Here is an 18,352-nt window from a genome sequence, read left to right on the forward strand (position 1 = left end):
GGTTCAAAGTGCTCACTATGCATCTAGATAAGTTCCTTAGGGGGTCTAGTTTCCAAAATGGGGTCATTTTTGCGGGTGCTCCAATGTTTGGGCACACGGGGGCTCGCCAAACACGACATGGTGTCCGCTAACGATTACAGGTAATTTTCATTTCAGAAAGTCAAATGGCGCTCCTTCCCTTCTGAGCCCTGCCGTGCGCCCAAACATTGGTTCCCCCCCCCCCTCCATCATATGGAGTATCGGTGTACTCAGAAGAAATTGCACAACAACTTTAGTGGTCCAATTTCTCCTGTTATCCTTGTGAAAATAAAAAATAGCGTGCTAAAAAATCATTTTTGAGGAAAAAAAATGATTTTTTATTTTATTTTCACTGCTCTAAGGGGTCTAGTTTCATAAGGGGTCTAGTTTCCAAAATGGTGTTACTTGTGGGGGTATTTCACTGTTTAGGAGCACAGGGGCTCTCCAAACGTGACATGGTGTCCGATAACGATTGGAGCTAATTTTCCATTCAAAAAGTCAAACAGCGCTCCTTCCCTTCCGGACCCTGCCGTGTGCCCAAACAGTGGTTTATGACCACATATAAGGTATCAGTGTACTCAGGAGAAATTGCCCAACAAATTTTAGCATCCATTTTATCTTGTTGCCCATGTGACAATGAGAAAACTGAGGCTAAAAGAAAATTTTTGTGATAAAAAAGTACTTTTTTTACCGATCAATTTGTGAAGCACCTGGGGGGTTCAAAGTGATCATTATGCATGTAGATAAGTTCCTTGGGGGGGGGGGGGGGGGGTCTAGTTTCCAAAATGGGGTCACTTGTGGGGGAGCTCCAATGTTTAGGCACACATGGGCTCTCCAAACGCTACATGGCAACCGCTAAATATTCCAGCATGTTTTCCATTCAAAAAGTCAAATGGCGCTCTTTCCCTTCTGAGCCCTGCCATGTACCCAAACAGTGGTTTATGACCACATATGAGGTATCTGTGTACTCAGGAGAAATTCGCCAACAAATTTTAGGATCCATATTATCCTGTTGCCCATGTGAAAATGAAAAAAAATTGATGCTAAAAGAAAATTTTTGTTGTAAAAATTAAAATGTCCATTTTTTTCTTTACATGTTGCTTTAGTTCCAGTGAAACACCTGAAGGGTTAATAATATTCTTGAATGTAGTTTTTAGTAGCTTGATGGGTGCAGTTTTTAGAATGGTGTCAATTGGGTATTTTCTGCCATATAAACCCCTCAAAGTGACTTCAAATGTGAGGTGGTCCCTAAAAAAAATGGTTTTGTAAACTTTGTTGTAAAAATGAGAAATCGCTGGTCAACTTTTAACCCTTATAACTTCCTAACAAAAAAAAAAAAAAATTTGTTACCAAAATTGTGCTGATGTAAAGTAGACATGTGGGAAATGTTATTTAGTAACCACTTTGTGCCACATAACTCTCTGGTTTAACAGAATAAAAATTCAAAATTTGAAAATTGCGAAATTTTCTAAATTTTTGCCAAATTTCTGATTTTCTCACAAATAAACGCAAAAATGATCGACCTAAATTTACCACTAACATGAAGCCCAATATGTCACGAAAAAACAATCTCAGAATCGCAAGGATCTGTTGAAGCGTTCCTGAGTTACTACCTCAAAGGGACACTGGTCAGAATTGCAAAAATAATGGCCAGGTCATTAAGGTCATAATAGGCTGGGTCATGACGGGGTTAACAAATGCCAATCATGACGCATGGTGAGCTGTGAGCCATGTACTCATGGAGTGTTTCTGAAAGAAGTCCACTAGCAGACCTACTGAGGCCAATTTTGTAGTGCCATCGGGGGTAAATTTAAGGCCCCGTCACACATAGCGATCTCGCTAGCGAGATCGCTGCTGAGTCACAAGTTTTGTGACACAACAGCGATCTCACCAGCAAGATCGCTGTGTGTGACAGCTATCGACCCCTCTGCCGGTATCGCTGATCGCTGCAAGAAACCTCTGGACATTTCTTTCGTCGCTGATCTCCCGCTGGCCAGCACGCATCGCTGCTTGTGACAGGCGGGAGACCAGCGATCAGCTGGTAACCAACGTACACATCTGGTATCCAAGGGACGTGCGTCCCTTGGATACCCGTGGGTGTATGTTAGTTACCAGCTCCCTGCATCAGCGCGCTGGTAACGAACACAGCGACACCGCGCGATCGGCGTCGCTGGTGAAGCTGTCTTTGTGACAGCTCACCAGCGATCACATAGCGACTTACCAGCGATCCCGACACGTTGATATCGTTGTCGGGATCGCTGGTAAGTCGTTATGTGTGACTCCAGTTTTAGGGTTGTTCCATGATCTTGAGATTAGGCAACCCTTCATCCATCACCACGTATGGATGTGACATCCAGGAGCTGGGCTATGGGCTGCAGGTACCACCTCATGCTGCCAGAAGTGGCCAAGACACTAAGTTGACCGATTAGTCTCCAGTTTTGTAAAGCGTAATAGTCTGTGGCCACCATATACAAACACTCTTTGGTTATTATCTTGCAGATGCCTCTCCAGTAAATTTGTCGCTTTCATTTGCACCACAGCAGGCAAAATAGATTCACTTTCACTTTTGCCTCCTAACTAGGCAGATTGACATCCTTCAACTTTAATGGACTTAGTGCTATTCTGTGATGTGCAAGAGTTCACTTCATTTTTTTTTTACCAGGTTAGAAACCAGGAAATGTTTCATTTAAATTACAAATGAAAATTATAGAAAAAAAAACAAAAAAAAAAAACCTAGTTTTTGTTCTCTTGAGCCAGCGATCACTTACACCAGGGATGGGAAACCTCAGGCCCACAGGCCATTTACAGGCCTCGGGGGACCTTTTATCCGGCCCCCAGGCAGATTCCCAGGAATGTCAGTGCTTGGTACTTTGCTGGCTTTTCCATTTCTTCCTGCTCTGAGCATGCGCACGCAATGTTCACTACTGAACGCTGAGGCATGTGCAATGAAAGATTAAGTCCTGACACCAGTGCCAGCTTGTACTTTGCGGATGGAGTGAGCACGCAATTTGTGCAGCCCCCTAAGGATGGTATAAAAGAAAAAGATTCCCCACCCCTGACTTACACTATAGATAGTACCAAGATGGTGTTATCATGGCAGCCGGAGGGATGATGGAATTCCTCTGCCAACTCATTGGTGCCCTGTGATCACATCAAGGAGAGGCCAATGGAAGCCAAAGAGCTTAAGGGCAGCTGCTCAAACCATTTAGATGACCCGTCAGAACCTGACAGCAGCTAAATAGTTAATAGCGGCAGCTAGAGTTCAGCCCTGGCTTTGGCTGTTGTCAGCCGTGCGTAGAGGACACTCAGATCCTGAGCCCCTGCAAAGCATACTGAAACCTATCCAAGACAAATTCACATCCTAACGCATGGTCAGGGTTAATCACTTCAGGGCCCCATTTAGAATAGAAACAGTGGATATTCACCTCCCAAAGCAGCGCCATTAACAGCAATTGTGTGCATTCTGAGCGGGTCACGAGACGGAGTTGTGTCAGTGATCAGATGCAGCCTTTATCATTTTGTGAAAACGAGCATCAGCTGACAGAAAAGTCGTAGTTACTCACCGGTTAACGGTATTTTTCGGAGTCCATGACAGCACCACCTGAGAGGGGGGGATCCGCCCTTCAGGAACAGGAAATCCTACAGATACATAAGTGCGGCACCTCTCCTATGCATCAGTTGGTTTACAGAGCACAAGGGGACCACCAAGGTTAATAGCATAATTTATGTACAATACTTTACACGACTACTAATTACCCGTGTACATATAAGAGGAAGAAGTGCACACCCAAACTAAACTTAAAACTAATGGGAGGGAATATACGGGTGCTGTCATGGACTCCGAAAAATACAGTTAACCGGTGAGTAACTACGACTTTATTCGGTCGTCCATGACATCACCACCTGAGAGAATTACAGAGTAATAATTACTTTAGGGAGGGACTACAGACTGCAGAACCCTGACACCAAAGGAGATGTCTGAGGAAGCACCCAGGTCTAGTCTATAAATGGTTATAAAAGGTGCTCGGAGACGACCAGGTAGCTGCCTTACATATTTGGTCGATCGAGACCTCCGATCTCTCTGCCCACGAGGTTGCCATGGCCCTGGTGGAATGCGCCCTCAGCTTGTCAGGAGCCGGTTTGCCCTTTGAGGTGTATGCTAATGAAATGGCCTCCCTAATCCACCTCGCTAGTGAGCTTTTTGAAGCCCTAAGGCAAATCCTAATGCCCTGATAGGAGATAAACAAGGCATTATCTTTTTTCCAGGGGTCGGTAACTGCCAGGTACTCTAGGAGACATCTCCTAACGTCTAGAGAGTGTGTAGTTTCCTTTCCTTATCGTTCGTGGGATTAGGGAGGAAGGACTGACTGACTGACTGACTGACTGACTGACTATCTCCTGCGTTCTAAGGAAACTGGAGGCTACTTTAGGCAGGTATGCTGTATCGGGTGTAAGAAATACCCTGTCGTCCCTGAATTGTATGTAAGGAGGAAGTCTAGACAACACCTGGATGTCACTTACTCTACGGGCTGATGTCAACGCTATCAGAAGAGCCACTTTAAGAGACAGGTTGAAGCTGATGAGATAGGCTCAAACGGGGCCTCTGTCATGGCCGTAAGGACTAGGTTTAGATCCCATGGCATAAATTTATTTCTCACTACCGGTCTGGACCTGCCTGTTGCCTTAATAAACCTATTGATCCAATAGTTACTGGCGATGTTGCAGTTAAAAAGCGCCCCTAAAGCAGACACCAGTACTTTAAGGGTGATGGTGGAGAGTCCCATGTCCAGGCCTCTTTGTAAGAACTCTAGGATCTGTGCTATGGGAGTGGACTGCCCAGCTACTACCCCTGAACCCTGAAGGAATCTTTTCCAGATCCTAACGTAGATTTTGGTTGTAATAGGTTTTCTGCTTTTGAGCAGGGTGTTAATTATGGCTGGGGAGAAACCTTTCTCCTTTAGTAGTGTCCGTTCAAAATCCACGCCGTCAGATGTAGGCCAGCTACCTGAGGATGGTAAACTGGACCATGGGATAGGAGGTCTGGGATGTTTGGTAGGACCCAAGGGTCAGACACTGACATGGCCCTGAGGCATGAGAACCATGCCCTCCTGGGCCAAAACGGGGCGATCACTATGATCCTCACCTTGTCCTTCCTTTCCTCATCACCAGGGGTAGTAGACACAGGGGAGGAAAGGCGTATGCTAGCCCGAAGTCCCATCTGATCAGAAGAGCATCTACTGCCAGAGGGCTCACTCTGGGATTTAGAGAGCAGAACTGAGACACCTTCCTGTTCTCTCTGGTGGCTAAGAGGTCCACTTCTGGCTGCCCCCCATTTTTGTACGATCAGGTCGAAGATGGACGTTTTTAAGGACCATTCCCCTTACTTTAGAAGGTTGAGGCTTAGGAAGTCTGCTGTGGTGTTTTATTTTCCTTTTATGTGCAGAGCTGTTAAAGATAGGAGATGTTGCTCAGCCCATTGGAACAGCGGCTCTGCTACCTCCTTCAGGGGCCTGGAACGAGTCCCACCTTGGTGGTTGATGTAAGCCACAGTGACCTGATTGTCGGAGAATATTCGAACATGGTTACCATGTAGATACACTTTATCTTCCCATCTACCCCGGTCTCTGGATGATCTACGGAAAAATCTCTTCCTAGTGAAGGGACGTCTATAGGAAGGGGTGGGCAGGGAAGGGAATTTCTCATCTTCGCCGGCTTTCTCCAAGAGTTCATCTAGGACTGGTCCAAATAGATATTCCCCCTCACACGGGATGGAGCAAAGCCAGGATCTGGCCTGGATATCCCCAGGCCAGCATTTCAGCCATATAGCCAGTCGGGCTGCATTTGATAGCCCTGCGGCTTTGGCCACCATTCTTGCGCAATCTGCCGAGGCGTCAGCTAAAAAGGCTGCCGCATTCTGGATGGTAGGTAGGGTCTTCAAGATAGATTCCCTCGAGGCTCTGTCCTCTAACTGTGATTCCAGCTGGTCCAGCCAGACCATCATAGATCTGGCTGTGCAGGTAGCTGCTACTGCCGGTCTCAGGGTGCCAGCTGACATTTCCCATGTCCCTTTCAGGTAGGAGTCTGCTTTTTTATCTAGTGGATTTTTTGAAGAAACCATGTCGTCAAAGGGGATAGCGGATTTTTTGGATGCTTTAGCCACTGCTGCGTCCAATTTCGGGGCTTTGTCCCATTTGTTCACCACAGGGTCCTCAAAGGGATAACGCCGCTTAAAAGCTGGTGGTAGGGAGCCTTTCCTTTCTGGTTTCTTCCATTCCCTATTGATCAGATTTTGGACCTTGTCGTTTAACGGAAACGACTTGCGTTTCCTGGAGTCTAAACCACCGAACATTAGGTCCTGCGCTGACCGTTCTGGTTTTGTGTCTGTTACCCCCATGGTAGCCCTAACTGCCTTGACTAGTTTGTCCACTTGTTCCAGACCCAGGCAGAAACGACTGGTGTCTTCCTCTGAAGAGGACGCAGACGAGGAGGTGGAGGGCTCTGAGTAGTCTTCATTTCCACCAGGGTCAGCTGAAGAGCCCAACCCTGAGAAACTTGCTCTTTTTCCTGGACGACTCCACCTGGGATACGGACTTTAGAGATTTAACTTCCGTCCTGATAATTTCCCTTAGACTTGTAGCGAAGTCAGGGGTTTCTTCCACTACCTACAGGAGGGGGACAGGGTAAGGAAGCATGTATGGTAATTTTTTGGGACCACTCCCTTTTTTTTTTTTTTACCGTCTGCCCTATACATGACTGGCACAGTTTTTTAGGGTAGGCGTCCGGCAAGGGGCATTTTGCAAAGGGCGCACTCCCTGTTTTTTGCTTTGTCAGTGCACTTCTTCCCCTATAGGAGGAATACATAAAGGGGAACACTGCATCAGGGCACATTCACGAAGATCTTACCCTGAGCAGAAGGCGTAGGTACCGGATCACGAAGGGGGGGGCGGGCTGGATCCTTCGGCCTGGAGGAACTTCTATGGCCGGATTGTCCAGTTCGTTTTTTTCTTTTGCTGGGAGCTGGCTTGGGACCTCTCTGAGGTACGTTCCTGCTCTCAATCAAGCATCGCTCCCTCCCCACCCCTGCCGCTATGCCGGTGCTCGCGCCGCCGTGCCCGGCAACGCACAGGGTAAAAAAGCCGGCCCACATCTGACTTCCGGCCCCGCGTCACTTCCGGCCCACGTGAACACGCAGAAGCGCAGGCCGCCAGCGCCACGGCGGCGCCCGACCCCGCACAGCGCTCCCTGCATGCCACCGAGGCACAGCCTCTGGCACACAACCGCGACCCGGATTGAAGGGAGGACACACCAGGAGGACCGGATCCATACCTGCTGGCGGCGGCCCTGGAGACGAGCATCCGCCGGACCCCGCTCCCACCTGCTCCGCACACTGTTGTGGAGCCCTGCCCGGGCCCACTGTGGAGCTTCCAGGGGACCCCGCACTGCCCAAGGTAGGAGACCCCCCCCCCGCTACCTGAGTCGGACAGCCGGCCTGGGAATTCCTCCATGATGGTACGATCTGTAGGGAATCCTGTCCTCCAGGAATAGGAAACTGATGCGTGGGAGAGGTGCCGCCCTTATGTATCTGTAGGATTTCCTGTTCCTGAAGGGCGGATCCCCTCTCTCAGGTGGTGCTGTCATGGATGACCGAATAAACTTCTTGTTATCACAGGTCTGCTGCAGCCAATGCCACCTGCTACAAATAATGGCACTAACATATGCGGGAGGAGCATCCATTGCTTTTAAGTAAGGGTTTGACTTAACCAATTTAACGTTCCTTCTGACAAAGTTAGAACGGAGCAGTCTATCCTACCTTTGCCGCTTCAGCCATTTTCTTCTCCTCACTCTGTTCTTCAGATTTGGCTGCAGCCTCCTCCGATTTACGTTTTTTATTTTTCTCCTTTGGAGCCATAAAACCCTGTAAGAACTTCTTGAGAACAGCTGCTTGTAGAGAGATTATACACTCCCCAAAGTCTTTGAGGTTTTCTAATGTACGAACCTGTGTAAAAAAAGAGAACTTAATACATTTTAATAAGGATCAGTCAAGTTCTTGAAGTGCATAGGAACAAAACTTTACTTCTTACCTTCTCTTCAAGTTCTGTGGTATCATCCAGATACCCTAATCCTCCCTTCTGTAATCTTGTCGCTACTTCTATTATATCACTGCGCAAAAAGTTTAGCAGTTCCTGGTGTCCGTCACACGTCTTTAAGCCCAAGTTCTGCTTACGAGCCAGATGAAGAGAGTGCAAAATGTCCTGATACCTGAACACAGGAGAGAACAGATATCCATCTTAAAAGCATAGTATGAACGGAGACAACATAATAAATTTTATTTCTATAGCGCCGACATATTCCGCAGCACTTTACATTTCAGAGGGGACTTGTACAGACGATAGACATTACAGCATAACAATAATCACATAGATTATAACAAATACCAAGAGGAATGAGGGCCCTGCTCGCAAGCTTACAGTCTATGAGGAAAGAGGTAGACACGAAAGGTGGGTGGTAACAGCTGCCTTCATTTTTCGGACCAGCCATAATGTTAAGTGTGTAACAGTACAGACACAGAGGGCTAATAGATGCATAAAGCATGTGGGAACATGATGCGGGGAACCTGGTTATGGTAAAACTTTTGACTGTGCCACACAGGGATAGATTAGGTTAATGTGTTGAGGCAGTAGGCCAGTCTGAATAAATGCATTTTCAGGGCACGCTTAATATTGTAGGGATTGGGGACTTATCGCATTGACCTGGGAAGTGCATTACAAACAATTGGCGCAGCACGTGTATAGTCTTGGAGACGGGAGTGGGAGGTTCTGATTGAGGATGGTAACCTCAGGTCGTCAGCAGAATGAAGGGCACGGGTAGGGTGGTAGACCGAAACGAGGGAGGAGATGTAGGGTGGTGCTGAGCCATGGAGTGCTTTGTGGGTGAGTAATAAGTTTGTACTGGATTCTGGAGTGGATGGGTAGCCAGTGTAATGACTGGCACAAGGTAGAGGCATCGGTGTAACAATTGGCGAGGAATATGATCCTGGCTGCAGCATTCAAGACAGACTGGAGGGGGGAGAGTTTGTTAAGAGGGAGACCGATTAGAAGAGAGTTACAATAGTCCAGACGAGAATGAATAAGAGAATCAGTAAGAGTTTTTGCAGAGTCAAAAGTAAGAAAAGGTCGAATTCTAGAAATGTTTTTGAAGTGCAGATAACAAGAGAGAGCCAGTGATTGGATGTGGGGGGCAAAGGAAAGCTCGGAGTCAAGTATGACCCCAAGACAGCGGGCATATTGCTGGGGAGTAATGGTGGAACCACACACGGAAATGGCAATGTCAGGTATAGGTACATTAGTAGCGGGAGGAAACACAAGGAGTTCAGTCTTTGACAGGTTCAGTTTCAGATAGAAGGAGGACATGATGTTAGACAGCGTTTAGACCAGGGCTGTGGAGTCGGAGTCGTAGCTCATTTTGATGGAGTCGGAATAAAATGGTCCGACTCCTAAAATATATAATAAATTGGGTGCAGTAGTTCAATGCAGAATGTTCTGAATGTTTTTTCATAGGAATTTGGGAAAGTTATGAAATGTCCTATAAATGGCTGTTCTATTCCTGATCTAAGGCTACATTCATACACAGCGCTTTTGCTGCGTTTTTTGAGGATACGTTTTCTAGCTGCAAGAGCAGATCAGCTTTTTTAAAAAACGCATCACCTGAAAGGTTTTTGAGCTCATAGCTAATGTTATCAATAGCAAAAGCAGATTAGAAATCTGCTCTATCCATTTATCCATATCTGTCTATCCATATCCTATCTGTACCAAAAAGAATGAAAGCCTGGTAGCACCCAGACGAACCCTTTTTTTTTTTTTTTCAGCACCAGTCAGGTACACCTCATAGCAGCCCAAAAGGATGCCCAGGACAGGCATTGCTCGTCTTCAGTAACACATCAACATCAATTGATAGTTGGAATAAATAGACTGCATTCACCACATCTTAAGGTGCAGGCTTTATTTTCAAGTGTAGGGGTGTGCAGTATAAGGTTCTGCAGCAGCTGAGGTGTGCAGTATGAGATTCTGCAGAACTGTATGAGGTTCTGCCCCCCCACCTAGTTTTGATCCTGGCTAAAACCGTTTCTTATAGATATGGTAGACCCTCAGGTAACCCTAAATGAAGGTCAATGGACACAGGTGGCTGAATTGAAGGAATTGCTTAATCACCTATTTACCGTGACTAAAAAAATTACAAGCTGATGATTTAACTCCTGGCATTTTCATAAGGGAGTGGAAGAACTTGCTATTTTGCCTGTCCCAAAGAGGAGATTTAATCGCAGATGGCATTTCTGCTTCAATGAAACGGAGAGAGACGCAGCTACAGGAAAATACAATTTTTCTGGCAGATGTTTATGTGGACTCAAGTCATTGTTTACTGCTTGATGATCAACAGCTTACTAAAGGAAAAGAAGCTCTGACTGAGGTAGCAGTTAGGATGAGTGGCCTACAGGAGGACTGCCAGGCGCAAGAGGACTTAGGTCCTGACAGTGCTACTGCTGCCATATCTTCATCCTCATCAGATGAGGAGTTTGACTTTGACAAGTATTTGGATGACATGGAGCAAGCAAAGCGTTGCTGCAAGGAAAAAGACTTCACTCCGTCTCCTATAGCAAGCAGATTGACCTTATTTCAGCAAAATGTTTCATTTGCTCTCAAAGAAAAATTCAACCGTTCATTAAAACTGACTGTGTATGAGGCAATTAATTTATACCAGGAAATTGTTAGAGATGTTCCCATGTGGTTACGGCTTTGCCTCCAACTCAAGTTAGTGTAGAGAGGTTGTTCTCTGGCCTTAAAATTATTAGGTCAGATGTGAGGTCATCTATGAAGGAGGATCTGATGGAGGCAATTCTATTTCTTAGAACAAATTCATAGACTGCACAAATGTTTAGTATGTTTTTGTTGAAAACTTTTTTGCCACTTACATAGTGATATATATATATATACACTCACTGGCCACTTTATTAGGTACACCATGCTAGTAAGGGGTTGGACCCCCTTTTGCCTTCAGAACTGCCTCAATTCTTCGTGGCAGAGATTCAACAAGGTGCTGGAAGCATTCCTCAGAGATTTTGGACCATATTGACATGATGGCATCACACAGTTGGCGCAGATTTGTCGGCTGCACATCCCTGATGCGAATCTCCCGTTCCACCACATCCCAAAGATGCTCTATTGGATTGAGATCTGGTGACTGAGGAGGCCATTTGAGTACAGTAAACTCATTGTCATGTTCAAGAAACCAATCTGAGATGATTCGAGCTTTATGACATGGCGCATTATCCTGCTGAAAGTAGCCATCAGATGTTGGGTACATTGTGGTCATAAAGGGATGGACATGGTCAGCAACAATACTCAGGTAGGCTGTGGCGTTGCAACGATGCTCAATTGGTACCAAGGGGCCCAAAGAGTGCCCAGAAAAAATTCCCCACACCATGACACCACCACCACCAGCCTGAACCGTTGATACAAGGCAGGATGGATCCATGCTTTCATGTTGTTTACGCCAAATTCTGACCCTACCATCCGAATGTCGCAGCAGAAATCGAGACTCATCAGACCAGGCAACGTTTTTCCAATCTTCTACTGTCCAATTTCGATGAGCTTGTGCAAATTGTAGCCTCAGTTTCCTGTTCTTAGCTGAGAGGAGTGGTACCCAGTGTGGTCTTCTGCTGCTGTAGCCCATCTGCCTCAAAGTTCGACGCACTGTGCGTTCAGAGATGCTCTTCTGCCTACCTTGGTTGTAACGGGTGGCAATTTGAGTCACTGTTGCCTTTCTATCAGCTCGAACCAGTCTGCCCATTCTCCTCTGACCTCTGGCATCAACATGGCATTTCCGGCCACAGAACTGCCGCTCACTGGATTTTTTTTCTTTTTCGGACCATTCTCTGTAAACCCTAGAGATGGTTGTGCGTGAAAATCCCAGTAGATCAGCAGTTTCTGAAATTCTCAGACCAGCCCTTCTGGCACCAACAATCATGCCACGTTCAAAGGCACTCAAATCACCTTTCTTCCCCATACTGATGCTCGGTTTGAACTGCAGGAGATTGTCTTGACCATGTCTACATGCCTAAATGCACTGAGTTGCCGCCATGTGATTGGCTGATTAGAAATTAAGTCTTAACACACAGTTGGACAGGTGTACCTAATAAAGTGGCCAGTGAGTGTGTGTATATATATATATATATATATATATATATATATATATATTCGATATTACATAGTGTATTACTTATTTACAAATGATTACCGTTTTGTGTTCTAAAGTTGTATTGCAATAAATATATATTATGTTCTATCTAAATGTCTTGATTATTGTATCATAAAAATGATTAAATGTCTGATGTTCACATTGTACTACAATAATTTTTTCACTTAAATATAAGCAATATATGTTGGAGTCGGAGTCGGTGGAAGGGAAATTGAGGCGTCAGAGTCGCAGGTTTGGCTTACCGACTCCACAGCCCTGGTTTAGACAATCGCTGAATTCTAAAAAGGCAGGTGTGATGTCAGGAGAAGCATATAATTGGGTGTCATCAGCATAGAGATGGTACTGGAAACCAAATCTACTGATTGGTTGACCAATAGGGGCAGTGCACAAATTAGAGGAGGGGGCCTAGGACTGATCCTTGAGAAACTCCAACAGTAAGGGTAAGAGGAGAGGAGGAGGAACCAGCAAAAGATACAGTAAAGGAGCGGTCAGAGAGATAGGAGGAAAACCAGGAGAGAACGATGTCCTTGACGCCGATGGAGCAGAGCATAGTAAGGAGGAGCTGGTGATCCACAGTGTCAAATGCTGCAGAGAGATCCAAGAGAATTAACATGGAGTAGTGACCATTAGATTTAGTTTAAGTAGAGTGTAAAGAGCAGAAACCGGATTGGAGAGGGTCGAGAAGAGAGTTATCAGAGAGATAGCGGATCAGACAGGAGTGGACCAGGCGTTTCAGGAGTTTAGAGATGAAGGGAAGATTAGAGACAGGTCTATAGTTAGCACCACAGTTTTGGTCGAGGGATGGTTTTTTAAGTAGTGGATGTATGATGGCATGCTTAAAAGAAGAGGGAAAGATACGAGAGAGAGAGAGAGAGAGAGAGAGAGAGAGAGAGAGAGAGAGAGAGAGAGAGAGAGGTTAAATATTTTAGTTAGGTGAGTTGTGACAGCAGGGGAAAGGGACTGGAGGAGATGTGACAGAAATGGGTCACTGATGCAAGTGGTTGGGCGAGAAGATGCAAGGAGCCCGCTTACTTCTTCTGTGACTGGTTCAAAATCGGAGAGTGAGCTAGATGCAGCGGGGGAGGAAGGACAGTGCATGGTATGAGATGATTGGGAGATAATTTCCTGTCGGATAAGGTCAATTTTTTCTTCGAAGTAATTGGCCAGATCGTCAGCTCAAAGCTCCGTGGTTGGGGCCTGCACTCTTGGGTTGAGCAGAGAATGAAAAGTGTCAAAGACGTTTCGGGTTATTGGACTGTGATGTGATGAGGGTGTTGAAATAGGTTTGTTTTGAGAGGTGAAGGGCAGTGTTGTATGTCCTAAGCATAAACTTAAAATGGATGAAATCTTTGGGTAGGTTGGATTTTCTCCAGACGTTCGGCGCACCTGGAGCACCGCTGCAGGAAACATGTTTGCAGGGTGCCAGGGATGTCGCCGTTTGTGTCGTGTTGTTCTATGTATAGGAGGTGCAAATTCATATGTATGTTTCTATAAGTATGGACAGTGGGGGTGACCTGAGCGGCCTGGCAGTTCTTCATAGAGAATGAAAGAAGGTTGTGGTCAGAGAGCAAGAGGGGGGAGTTTGCAAAATCATCCACACCACTAAGCAGACGCAGAGTGTATACACAGTAGTATTTTTTTTCTTTTACAACAATTGCACACACAGACCTCCTGAAACAGACGCCATACTTTGGGAGGGAGAGGACATGTGCAAGACATCTTTTTCATGCTGATACGCTTCAAAAAGCAACAAAGGTCAAAAAGAATGAACACATGTACTACAAGTCTCTTCTCCACTGCAATGCACATGTTCAGTCTTGAGCTTTAAGTGCTTCAGGTTTCCAAAAACGTGAAGCAATTAAATGACCTGAACATTCTTCAGGCGGCTTCTGCTTCCCTTCTTTCTTTAAAGGGAATGTGTCAGCAGGTTTTTGCCATGTAATCTACAGTATGAAGTAGGGGTTAAAACACAGATTTCAATAATATGTCACATGTGAGGTTGTGAGGTGTTTATTTACTGGGCAGGTTTTATCACCTGGAGATTATCATTGTCTGGACTTTATGCAAGTCTGACCACGCTCCCTGCTGTGATAAGCAGCTCACTCTCCATAGACTATGTACATAAGGAACTTGGCGAAGGTGGGGTTAGCCTTCTCAGCTCTGCTACATGCTGAAGCTAAAAACTGTACAAGAACGGCTGCACCAGTTATTCAAGTGATACATTACTGGATTCCACTTATCTTTGCCTATATTGTGCTGCTTTCAGATGAGGTACTAGGTTACAGATTCCCTTTAATACAAGGTAGGTGTGTGTGAGAGAATATAGAGAGATAGATATCTCAATGTGGGTGTGTGTGTCCGGGATTGGCATCTGTACCGTCGCAGCTACAGCCATAAAATTTGGTACAGTCACACGTCTGGACCCCGAGAGCGTCCTAAGCTATGTTGTGAGGCGAAATTTTAACCCCGCGCGTTCCAATTCACCAAGCAATTTTGCCCCTGTCTACATACTGGGGAAAAAGTGTGTGCTCGTCAAGTCCCGCCCCTCATTATGTCATAATGCCTCCATCTACATATTGGGGAAAGTGTGTGCGTATCAAGCCCCGCCCCTCATTATGATGTCACAATGGTTGCCATGGCGACACTGATGTCATCATAGGTTGCAAGCCCCGCCGCTCATTATGATGTCATAATGGTTGACTATGAGATGGAGGATGTGTGATGGGTATATGGGCACGGGACTATGGGATGGAGGATATGTATGATGGGTATATGGGCACGGGACTATGGGATGGAGGATATGTATGATGGGTTTCTGGGCACGGGACTATGGGATGGAGGATATGTATGATGGGTATATGGGCACGGGACTATGGGATGGAGGATGTGTGATGGGTATATGGGCACGGGACTATGGGATGGAGGATGTGTGATGGGTATATGGGCACGGGACTATGGGATGGAGGATGTGTGATGGGTATATGGGCACGGGACTATGGGATGGAGGATGTGTGATGGGTATATGGGCACGGGACTATGGGATGGAGGATATGTATGATGGGTATATGGGCATGGGACTATGAGATGAAGGATGTGTGATGGGTATATGGGCATGGGCCTATGGGTTTGTGGATATGTATGATGAGCATATGGGCACAGGACTATGGGATGGAGGATAATTATTATTTGTTATAACTAACCACAGTTAGTTACTATGCCCGGGCAGTGCCGGGCTCTTCAGCATATATACAGCATATATACAGTATATATATACACACATACATACACAGTACAGACCAAACGTTTGGACACCTTCTCAATCAAAGCGTTTTCTTTATTTTCATGACTATGAAAATTGTAGATTCACTCTGAAGGCATCAAAACTATGAATTAACACATGTGGAATTATATGATTAACAAAAAAAAGTGTGAAAAAACTGAAAATACTGTATGTCTTATATTCTAGGTTCTTCAAAGTAGCCACCTTTTGCTTTAATTTCTGCTTTACATACTGTTGGCATTTTCTTGATGAGCTTCAAGAGGTAGTCATCGGAAATGGTTTTCACTTCACAGGTGTGCCCTGTCAGGTTTAATAAGTGGGATTTCTTGCCTTATAAATGGGGTTGGGACCATCAGTTGTGTTGTGCAGAAGTCTGGTGGATACACAGCTGTTAGTCCTACTGAATAGACTGTTAGAATTTGTATTATGGCAAGAAAAAAGCAGCTAAGTAAAGAAAAACGAGTGGCCATCATTACTTGAAGAAATGAAGGTCAGTCAGTCCAAAAAATTGGGAAAACTTTGAAAGTGTCCCCAAGTGCAGTGGCAAAAAACATCAAGCGCTACAAAGAAACTGGCTCACATGAGGACCGCCAAAGAAAAGGAAGACCAAGAGTCACCCTCTGCTGCGGAGGATAAGTTCATCCTAGTCACCAGCCTCAGAAATCGCAGGTTAACAGCAGCTCAGATTAGAGACCAGGTCAATGCCACACAGAGTTCTAGCAGCAGACACATCTCTACAACAACTGTTAAGAAGAGACTTTGTGCAGCAGGCCTTCATGGTAAAATAGCTGCTAGGAAACCACTGCAAAGGACAGGCAACAAGCAGAAGAGACTTGTTTGGGCTAAAGAACACAAGGAATGGACATTAGACCAGTGGAAACCTGTGCTTTGGTCTGACGAGTCCAAATTTGAGATCTTTGGTTCCAACCACGTCTTTGTGCGACGCAGAAAAGGTGAACGGATGGACTCTACATGCCTGGTTCCCACCGTGAAGCATGGAGGAGGTGAGATGGTGTGGGGGTGCTTTGCTGGTGACACTGTTGGGGATTTATTCAAAATTGAAGGCATACTGAACCAGCATGGCTACCACAGCATCTTGCAGCGGCATGCTATTCCATCCGGTTTGCGTTTAGTTGGACCATCATTTATTTTTCAACAGGACAATGACCTCAAAAACACACCTCCAGGCTGTGTAAGGGCCATGTGACCAAGAAGGAGAGTGATTGGGTGCTACGCCAGATGACCTGGCCTCCACAGTCACCAGACCTGAACCCAATCAAGATGGTTTGGGGTCAGCTGGACCGCAGAGTAAAGGCAAAAGGGCCAACAAGTGCTAAGCATCTCTGGGAACTCCTTCAAGACTGTTGGAGACCATTTCCGGTGACTACCTCTTGAAGCTCATCAAGAGAATGCCAAGAGTGTGCAAAGCAGTAATCAAAGTAAAAGGTGGCCACTTTGAAGAACCTAGAATATAAGACATTTTCAGTTGTTTCACACTTTTTTGTTAATTATATAATTCCACATGTGTTAATTCATAGTTTTGATGCCTTCAGAGTGAATCTACAATTTTCATAGTCATGAAAATAAAGAAAACTCTGAATGAGAAGTTGTGTCCAAACTTTTGGTCTGTACTATATATATGTAATCAATATTACATAGTGTATGACATTTACAATTTATTACAGTTTGTGTTCTAAAGTTGTATTCCAATAAATATATATTATGTTCTATCTAAATATCTTGATTGGATCATAGAAATAATTGTCTGATGTTCACATTGTACTACAATAAATTTTTCACTTAAATATACTGTAAGCAATATATGTGGGAGTCGGTGTAAGGGAAATTGAGGAGTTGGAGTCGCAGGTTTGGCTTACCGACTCCACAGCCCTGCAAACTCACATATACTGGAGACCGAAGCCAATGCAAAAAAACTTCCAAAAAGATGCCGGCAGGGTCTGTTTAACCCCTTAACATCCAATGACGGAGAGTCAGACATTGGACGCCTCCCCGTTTTGGTGCAGGCTCCGACGATGAGCCCGCACCTTTTCCGGCACATGACAGCTGATATGTACAGCTGACATGTGCCTGGAACTGCAGCGGGTGGAATCGCGATTCACCCGCAGCTGTTAACATGTTAAATGCCGCTGTCAATCTCTGACAGCGGCATTTAACATTCACGCGCAGGAGCACATTACCTCCTCTCATCGGCGCCCATGTCACATGACCGCAGGTCACCGATGGGTTGGCATGACAACCCGGGGTCGGCAGAAGCCCCCTGTGGTTGTCACTGCTGGATCGCTATGAGCGCCGCCTTGTGCTGCAGCCCTGCTCTATGAAGCAGAGGCGGTGGGACAAATGCAGCTTCAAGTCTCCCTTGGAGACTACTGAAGCAAGTTTAAAAAAAAAAAAAAAAAGTTTAAAAATATTTAAAAAATATAAAAAAGTTCAAGTCACCCCCCCTTTCAAAATAAAATACAAAACAAAACAAAAAAAAACACATTTGGCATCACTGTGTTCAGAATCACCCAATCAATATATAAAAAGAAATTTAGGCTATGTGCCCACGCTAGAGCTTTTAAACGCTCAGGAAAAGGATTCCCTTTCCCAGAAAACGCGCGGAAAAAGACGCGCGTTTCTTGACACGCGATTTCTGGGAACATTGGGGATGGCTAAAAACGCTCAGTTATGCGGAAAATAATGAGCATGCTGCGTTTTTAGCCGCTAAGCGATTCCTGAGCGGTTAAAAACGCATGCATTGGCACAAAAAGCCAAAAACGCATGCAAATGAATTAGAAGCAT

General features: G+C 45.4%; 1 protein-coding gene across 1 annotated transcript in view; it reads right to left on the reverse strand.

Moving 5' to 3' along the window:
• Positions 1–18,352, reverse strand: part of BAZ1B (bromodomain adjacent to zinc finger domain 1B) — a 116,002-nt gene that overhangs the window by 42,379 nt on the left and 55,271 nt on the right. The window contains exons 12-13 of the mRNA XM_073565748.1: positions 8,100–8,277; positions 7,829–8,014 (exon numbers count right to left, since the gene is read on the reverse strand). Coding sequence (XP_073421849.1) covers positions 7,829–8,014; positions 8,100–8,277 — 364 coding nt within the window. The remainder of the gene's footprint in view (positions 1–7,828; positions 8,015–8,099; positions 8,278–18,352) is intronic.

Source organism: Dendrobates tinctorius, unplaced genomic scaffold (assembly GCF_039654945.1).
Source record: "Dendrobates tinctorius isolate UK_male_01 unplaced genomic scaffold, ASM3965494v1 ptg000016l, whole genome shotgun sequence".
Lineage (NCBI taxonomy): Eukaryota > Metazoa > Chordata > Amphibia > Anura > Dendrobatidae > Dendrobates > Dendrobates tinctorius.